Source organism: Chaetura pelagica, unplaced genomic scaffold (assembly GCF_000747805.2).
Source record: "Chaetura pelagica isolate M959 unplaced genomic scaffold, ChaPel_1.0 scaffold117, whole genome shotgun sequence".
NCBI lineage: Eukaryota > Metazoa > Chordata > Aves > Apodiformes > Apodidae > Chaetura > Chaetura pelagica.
This window is the reverse complement of record NW_009954185.1, coordinates 7,696,105-7,705,415: the sequence shown is the minus strand read 5'-3', so window position 1 is coordinate 7,705,415 and position 9,311 is coordinate 7,696,105. Positions and strand designations below refer to the sequence as shown.

General features: G+C 41.4%; 1 protein-coding gene across 1 annotated transcript in view; it reads left to right on the top strand.

The window, feature by feature from the left end:
* Positions 1 to 5,577, top strand: part of LRP6 (low density lipoprotein receptor-related protein 6) — a 106,531-nt gene extending 100,954 nt beyond the window's left edge. The window contains 5 exon segments of the mRNA XM_010002976.1: positions 729 to 959; positions 2,198 to 2,334; positions 3,506 to 3,603; positions 5,380 to 5,419; positions 5,422 to 5,577. Coding sequence (XP_010001278.1) covers positions 729 to 959; positions 2,198 to 2,334; positions 3,506 to 3,603; positions 5,380 to 5,419; positions 5,422 to 5,577 — 662 coding nt within the window.
* The last annotated feature ends 3,734 nt before the right edge of the window (positions 5,578 to 9,311 follow it).

Sequence of the window (9,311 nt, the reverse complement as noted above, 5' to 3'; positions counted from 1 at the left end):
TACAGAAAGCCACTCACTTTGACTGTTGAATAAACGTTTATATGCAGTTTCCTCATAAGGATGGCACCTCTAAAGCTGGTGCTCAGCTTTATTTGTAACCATCAGAATGGGTCAAATGTGGAATAGGTTAGATATTTTAATAAATATCAGCAAACCCAAAATTCATCAATGGTTCATCACCTCTACAGTTCACCATAAGTGAATGTTACACAGCTCAGAAAAGGAAGTGCCAATCTGTTGCATTGTGTGATAACCTAGGTGCTTATATGATGAGGTGCAACATGACAAGTAGTTGTCATTGTCTTAAATGACAAAAAAAGCATAACTGGAGTCCCCAGCACAGTGCTATCTGGAGTCATGGCTACTGGTCATCTCCATCAAGTTCAAATGATAGCCCTGCCTGTCAGTATGAAGCAACATCAGGACCTGGTTCAACAGCCTCCCTGCACATACATGTACTGTTTATTTTCTGTCACTCATGATTCAAAATCCTCTCTGAATGTGTGTTCTGTTGTGCATAGGTAGCCCTTATGGACACTCAGGAGTCTTTAAACAGACCTATCTCACTGCCTGTTTGTTCCTCCCATATATTAATTGGAAAGCTATTATCTGCCTGCAGAACAGGACCCTCTTATTTTTCCTGTGTGGAAAGATGTCAGGAAAACTGACTTTGGTTCGTGAAGCTGTTGGATTAACTTATATGGTTTGGTTTTCTCTTTTGCTTTCAGACACAACAGAGGAGCCTGCACCGCAGCCCAACAACACAATAGGCTCCATCATCGGTGTGATCCTTACAGTTTTTGTGGTTGGAGCAATGTATTTCATTTGCCAGAGGGTGCTGTGCCCACGCATGAAGGGAGATGGGGAAACAATGACCAATGATTACGTGGTGCACGGGCCAGCCTCTGTACCTCTTGGTTATGTGCCTCACCCAAGCTCTTTGTCAGGGTCTCTCCCTGGTGAGTAAATGGTGATCCTTATCCTGCTCTTCAGCACCACATAGCTGAGGATACTGTGCATGTATGCATAGATGTCAGTTCCAGATGCATAGTCCTTGGAAGCTGCTGGAAGGCAGGACTGTCAAGCCTTGTGACCATTCTTTATAGTAATGAACTGCTATTTTACCTATGCTCTTCACAAGCATCTAGATACTCAGCAGTACCATAAGCTCAAATAGATATACATACTGTGGGAGTTATTTTGCTACTAAAGAAACCTCTCTTTGGACTATTACAGCATCAGCAAGGTGTCATGACAACACAGGGTAAAGTTACACGGGCTTACATTCGTGGGCCTTTAAACATTATGTAATTATTCCTGTTAGATTCATAGACTGGGTTTTTCTGCTAGTGAAACTTCTTGTGAAGTCCGTAATGACCATCAATAACTATGGCCTCAGCATATTTCATTTGATGGTCAAGTTTCCAACACCAATCCAAGTGCATAATGCCACTGCTGTTTAAGAAATAAGACTTAGCCACAATGTTGCACTTAATTTGTATGCATTGCTTGTATATATATTGATTAAATATATACTGTGACTTGTGACTTTGGATCCAGCAGGTTCCAGTCAGAACACAGAGGTTCTGTGAGTCTGTTACAGAGTTAAAATAATGCACCAGATTTCTTTGTTCTCTCTAAAAATCTGCTTTTGTAAAGGGAGTCTTTGAGCAGGATTTCCACCATGATTTCAAGCACAGTGACATACCTCTCCATTTCTCACTTGGACTCTGCCAGCGTGCTTCAGTCCAGTAGTAAAAGCTTCCTTAGCACTGTGGAAGTGAAAGGACACAAACCCTCTCTTCAGAAATTTCAGTTGCTCAGTTGAGGTCATCAGAGTCAGTTTTATGTTTTATTCTGAGGCATAGCAATAGTGTCTGAATGCCTGTTCTCTCAAGTCTTTTCCAACTGTTGAAGTGAAAGAAACCTGCTGCTCTTCACACAGCTCTAGTATAGCCCAAGTGGCAAGACTTGGAGCTGAGAAACTGATACACAGCAGCACCAACACGGTTATTCCCTGGCAGTCTTCATTTCAGGTGTCCATCAACATGGATTGTATTTGCTTTTAATACCAACAAGACGAATTTTGGGTTTAGGAGTTGTGCTTATACTGCTGTTATTCTCAAGAATATTTCTTAAGCTTTATTTTCTCTTTTTAATGATTTTAATATTGACGTATATCTTTGTTGTTGTTTAGGGATGTCTCGAGGTAAATCTGTGATCAGCTCCCTCAGCATTATGGGAGGGAGCAGTGGGCCACCCTATGACAGGGCCCATGTCACCGGAGCCTCTTCCAGTAGCTCTTCAAGTACCAAAGGCACTTACTTTCCTCCAGTAAGTTATTCTATTATTCATAAAACTCTAATAGCTTTCAGGGATGTGCCAGTGTCATTCTGGGGATAATTAATTGGCAGATTAATGTTTTGGTTTAGATTTCTAGCCTGATAAACTTCCTTAAATATGGAGTGAGTGATTTTGAAAGGGAAGGAAGAGGAGATTTTCTTCATTGAAAACAGTATAGGAATTTTCTGTTCATTTTAAGAAGTTGTGAGAGGTCAGTGCCAGAAAAATATGCTAGATTGAATGTCAGAGGAAATGAAAAAGTCCCTGTAAATGTTGAGCAGCTCTGGCAAAGTGATCTCCTTTCATTATACCCTGCCATGTGTCTCTATAGGCAAAACAATGGTTCATTCTGTATGGACCTTTCATGGAATGAAAATGTAAGTTTCATGTCTTGCAAGCGACAGATAAATAAACAGGTGTCTTGCAAATCTGTATCATTCCTCCAATCACAAATGAGTAGTGTGCTGTGCTAGATGCTATATAAAAGTTGGTAGCAGCCCTAGAGGGCTCCCTGTCTCTTCAGTTCAAACATGAGTGCTTGTTGTTTTAGTTATATTTATATGAAGTCCACCAAGCCACTATGAAATGTTAAGGATTTAAATACCCAGTCAGTGCAGGCTGAAATCTTCAACTGTCATCAGCTCTGAGAATTAACTCATGTTCTCTCTTTAAATTAATCAAAATACTGTTTGTGCAATAAGGGTAGGCCTCGGACAGCAGGCTTCAGGTATTAAAAACAGTATAACACTTGGGGACCAGAGCTAGCAGGAGCAGACGTCTGCCAGTTTGCCTAGGGCAGTGGTATCCCCAGTGACAAGCTAGTATTGAACTGCTAGTTTCAACTTTACTTTTCAGCACTATGTCAAAAGAGTAACGGTAGTCAGTGTGTTTTTTTCAGAAGAGCATAGTAGCAGCTTCTATGAGAATGTTATAAAGAGGCATTGCCAGTGTCTTTTAAACAACTGGGGAATAAACAGAAGAAAAATCCCATTTGTTGGAGGGGCTGTGCAAGCAGCTCTCAATTTCAGGTTACTATTAAACAGTGCTAAAAAGAAAATTGATAAATGAATGTTTTCTTGAGGCTCCTTTATTTGTTGTGGTTGGTTTTGGTTTGTTTTTATTTTTTAAACTGGCTTTTTTCTATTTTTTTTTTCCCCCTTAGATTTTAAACCCACCACCATCACCAGCTACTGAACGTTCACATTATACCATGGAATTCGGTTATTCTTCAAACAGCCCATCCACTCATAGATCCTACAGGTAATTATTATTACAATAGCTTCTGTTAGGATCAAAGCAGTTAGTGTAGAAAATGCAGAATAAAGACAGCCTCTGCTCCACAAGAATTGCAATCAAAGGCCCTAATTCTGCAAGCACTAAAACAGGTGCTTCAATAGGTTCACATGTATCGTGTCACTGAAGTGTGTGTTCAAGTGCAGCACTGAGCTAAATCGAACAGTAAGTGGCTTAGTGGTACTCCCCTTGGGTGTGTTGCTTTAGGGAGAATGACAACACACAGCACAAAATCAGCTAAATGCCAAAAGAAACTTGGTACCATGAGATAACTTTTGAGCCAAAAGTACCTTGGGATGAACCCTGCTTGTTTTTAGGCTTCTGTCATAAACAATTTGTTATGTAATTATCAGAAATGATAGGCAAACACAGTGTGGAGGAAAGCTGACAATATAAAGGCTAATAAATCAGACGTAAAATTATTATTATGGCCTATATAAAGCTCAGAAATTATAATTTCACATATTAAGGGTTAATATCTGAAAAAGGTTGCTGGCCTTCTGCTTATTTTTCTGTCTGATATTTGTGGTCATGCAAGCTTTATCTCTGTTTGCCCAAATGTGACTTTCTCACCTTCCCTCTAAGATGCTAGAGTTCATTATTATTTTATAACTAGTTACCAAAAATAGAGAGACCTACTACCCAAGGATGTTAAGGTTCCCATCCCAAATCACTAGTAGATCTGGGCAATGAGAAGCAAGCACTGTATTTGTGTATTGAAAGAAATGCATCCCTAACACAGAGCCTTTGGGGGCTTTTGGATAATGAGGTCTCTGGGGCTGAAAAGACATCTCTTCTCCATTAGCAGAAAATATGGCCTCTGTTGTGCGAAAGGTCAGACCAGATGTTTATAATGGTCCCTTCCAGCCATATAAAAAAAATCTTTTTAAATGATGAGTAATTTTCTAATGAAAGAAACCCAGATTTTGGCACTGACGTGAATCATGCTGATCGCTGGTTAGCGCATGTGACTTTTATTATTATAAATGGCTTTAGGGATGTAATGTAGGGTTGCATGTTTCCCAAATGCTCCCCAACCCAAAATTAAACCACTGTCTTGCTGCTTCTGATCTTCCTGTCCTTTATAACGTTCTGACTTGAATATTTAGGAGCTGCATCCCCATCTGCACCCAACAACTGATTTAGATGCTGGCAGTTGTACCTTCCAAGCATCTCCTAATTTGTTTTCTTTAAGCTATCTCGGGCTCATGTTAAAATACAGCCCACGGTAGCCACATTGGGGAAATCCATCCCACTCTGGCGAGTGATTCTCCTAACTGCTATTAATGTGCAAGGTGACTTTCAGTCTCACTCTCTGGACTTGAAAGTTAGTATCCATAACTTGCATAATGGAGTATCTTCTCCATATAATTACCACAAAACCCCCGGGGCACCCCCCCCCCTGTGCCCTTCCTGCCCCACTGCCTTAGGAGCAACTTTCCTACCTCAAATGAGTCCATGGGGAGGTTATTGTCGGCAGGTAATTAGTACCCCTTTCAGTAGCTGCTATAGATTGACTGGGGCTGTAGGTGCCAAGATGAGCCTTCTGCGGGGAGTGAGCAGTGAGCAGTGCAAGCCAGAGATGAGCCGTGGTGCTGCGTGGCTGCTGCAGAGAGCTCGACCCTCTCTCCCCGTCCCCACCTTGGCTTCTCCCCTGCGCTCGCTCCTTGGCGGGCACCTCCCCCCTTCCCCCCAAAACCCGCAGCCCTGTCCCATGTGCCGACGCTTTTCCCATCCCCGCAGCTACCGGCCTTACAGCTACCAGCACCTCGCACCTCCCACCCCGACTCAGAACCCGTCCCCCCGCCGCCCACTCCACGCAGCCAGTACCTGTCCGCGGAGGAGAACTACGAAAGCTGCCCGCCTTCCCCCTACACGGAGCGGAGCTACTCCCATCACCTCTACCCCCCGCCGCCCTCCCCTTGCACGGACTCCTCATGAGGGGCAGCCCCCCCCGCCCCGTTCTCCACCGTGAAAAGTGTAAATACGAAGCCTTCTGCTGGGGAGGGGGGAGGGAGCTCTCGGTGAGGGAAGGAGGTGGGACAGTGTACAGTTTAAATGTTATTAAACGGGGTGGAGGAGTGCTGAAGATATTTGTACAGAAGAAAAAACGAAAGAGGAAAAAGAAAAAAAAAAAAAAGGATATTTATATATTTTCTTAAACAGCCACTGCTGCTTGTGCCATAAGAAGAAAAAAAATTTTTGTATAAAAGAACCCAGACGTTTGTACAAAAAGTGTTTATTTTTGCAAATGGAACGCAAAAAACATGCCTTAATCCAGTGAAGTGACTGAGCACGTAAGGAAATGGAAGGACTGGGACGTGTTACTTGTCCAGCAAGGTGAGATGTGGGGTTTGTCAATGCCAAAAATGTTTAAAGTAATTAATAATAAAGAAGTCCGTCTCAGAGCAGCATACCATAGATACTTGGAAGTAGCCAAATAACCTCTAGGTTAACTACAGAGGGCCAGCAACTAAAGTTAAACTTGAAAACGCAGTCAGGACAGATAATAACCTTACACAAAGGGCTTTGTTTTCTACAGGAATACAGCAATCGTAGCAGTGAATCCAGAAAAATAATCACACGCTTTTTAAAATGAATACACCTGTTTTTCCTTAATGCATTTACCAAACTAGAGCATTTAGGACCCTTGCCTTCTGGATGCTTCAGTGATTTTTGTTGGGTATATTTTAAAGTTTGCTTTTTCCTCCTGTTTCCTCCCATCTCTTTTGCATCCTTTCTTCCTGCCCAGATCACTTTAAATCACGATATCCTTATTTAAAGAACTGCTAGAACTGGGCTGCTGTAAATTCTCTTCTTCTCCTGATTAGCCTTGTCATGCAGTGAGTATCATGCTATACATAACCTTCTTCAGTTTGCCAACATGGTAGGATTCTGTTTTATACCAGGTCAGTACGATTTTCACGCAGTTGACAAGGGTAATATGCATATACCTGAATGATTTTTAGTCCCTTAAAAAAGAAAACCTTATTTTGACCTAGTGCCCACAAAATGTCAAATATTTTTATACAACATATAATATAGACAGCGTATTTATAAACAATAAATTTAACCATGGATTGTTAGTTTTACTGTAAATGAATAATATATCCTTGCAGTACTTTCAGTGTATATTGATATCACACTATACAAATCATATATATAAAAATATGTAGTATTTTTTCCTACTAAGGAAGCATTTAACTTTTAGTGGAGCAACTGTCCATAAAAAAAATCAACGTTTTGATGATTAGAAGGAGTTCCCATGCTGTATTAACTGCTCATGATTTCCTTGTGTTAGGTAAAGCCAGTTTTTCTCACTATGATTTTGACATACCTCCTCCTTTGCTTGGTGTGAGTTTAATACTTTAGTGTTAACCGCTGTGAATGTCAAATTTTATGATATTCTTAACTAAATCATTTTATATTCGCATCTCTATTTTTGTATATTATCATATTTAGCCCCTTCTGCTGTCGGCTTCACCATGGTGATTTTGACAGAGAGAGTATATAATCAAGTTAAAACATTATTTGCATAGGTTGAGGGGCAACCTCTAGGATATTATTAACTCCTCTTTGACTCCAGTGCAGTGTTTTGAATTTGCTTTGACTGCAGTGGAGCTCACAGTATACCTGACCTTAGATGGCATTATGCATTTGCACCTTCTGTTGATATCAAGTCCATGTTGAAGGTGCTTGATGCCTTCAAAGACTGGCCCTCTGCTGTGTCTTCTCTCAAATATACTGAGGAACTTCTGCCCCCTAGTTTTTGGGCACAGTGTGGTTGTAACAACTCTTCAGAGGCGCCATGTGAGTTTTACTGTTCTCAGTTGCTTATTTCCCAGCCAGTTTCAACTAAAAGAGAAATAATCAGAACATGTGGCGTGGGCTTTAAGTCATGCGTTTGGAAGAATTAGTAACAAGTAATTCTTGCTAGTGCTGCCGCTCATCTGGTGTACTTACTGGAGCCTCACTTGGTTTCAGCTCCAAGGGAAAATCATGGCATTTAGGATTCCAGCTGTAATAAAGGGTCTTTCTAGTATTCCAAGATACCTAAGGAAACTAAAAAGGCTTAGTAATCTCCAGGCTATTGCAGCTGATCTCTCGATCTGGCATACCAAGGTGTTTGTTTGGCCAGCTTCCTTCTAGGTATCGAGGAATCATGGTAGCTGTTCTTTTGGCTTTCCTTGATGGTGAAGAAGCTTGTTTATGTTCTCCAGCAGGATGGATGTGAGGAGGGTATTGTGAACTATAAGGGAACTCAAAACCATTTATATGAAGGGGAGGAGGGCAGGTGTGTCGGGGCGGGGGCTGTTGAGGCTGGCACGCCAATGAGAATGGAAACTTCTCTGTTGTTTACATTTTTTCATGTGCAGCATTCCGTGTGGGGTTCACATATGTAAACTTGCACTAATGAACTCAGAAGAATATTGCATTGTTGAATCTCAGTCCAGACGCTTGTACTGTGATGGCAATGGTCTCTTCTTGCAAAATACTTTTTTCAGTGTGCCAATTTCTGTTTTAAAAACTCTGAGGTGGTTGAGCTTAAGGAGTGGTATCCTCTTTCTGGTAGAGTTGGACTGCCTCACTGAGGCTTCCTCTTGGAGGGGACTTCCTGGAGGAAGATTCCTATGTGTGGTAATTACAGCAAGAGTTCTTTAGAAGAAGAATGTTCTCTGCATGTGGATTGTGCTGCCTGCCTTCTGCATTAGTTTGTGTCCCTGCATTGCTCCGTTGGAGTCAATGCGGTGGATGACATATCACCTGTAGGATTTGATCAAGTCTTGTTGAGACATAAGTTTCGGTTTGTGCATCAGGTGTTTTGCATATTCGGCCTCTGAGAGGTTCACGTGAAGAGAGGAAAAGTGGGTAGACTGTGTTTTCCACTGAAGGTAACCAGCACAGGGAGAAGGCTGTTTCTCATCTGAACTAACCAAAGAATTTATTTAGTGGGAAGCTGTGATCTGCCTTTGCAAATACATGTATGTTCCTGGTAAATCTAGACTGAAATTTTGAAAGAGCTGATGATCTGTGAAGTTCCTCTTTGGCAGACTGCCAAATCACAAAAGCATTGATGCAACTAGTATGTGCACCTGACACATGTCCAGTGGATAAACTGGATTGATTAAATGTTGAGACTGAACAATTTCTCTGTTGTTCTCTCTGACACTGAGCTAGTCCTGATTCATTTTCTCTCCTTCCCTCCATGAGGATCTTGCTTTTTCCTGCTTCTCAAATTGACTAAGATGTTAGGATGACACACACATGTCAGTTCAGGAGATCACTAAAATGGATTTGTAGCATTAGTATGGAAGTGGTCTCATTGATGTCAATGAAACTGCTCTTTGTCTTTATGCTGAGCACAAACATCCTTATCTTACAGCATCAGACATATACATGTAGTGGGACATTTAACTCGGGTGCTCATGGTGCATTTTTTCTTCTCTGTAGACACCTGGGGAGTGTTCTTAGCTGACTAGAGATGGAAGTAGCTGGCATGGAAATGAAAGAAAAAAAAAAAAGGACATTACAGCATATTTTGTTGAAAACTTAACCTTGGCATTTTCAGCACTCATGGTGCATTTTTTCTTCTCTGTAGACACCTGGGGAGTGTTCTTAGCTGACTAGAGATGGAAGTAGCTGGCATGGAAATGAAAGAAAAAAAAAAAAGGACA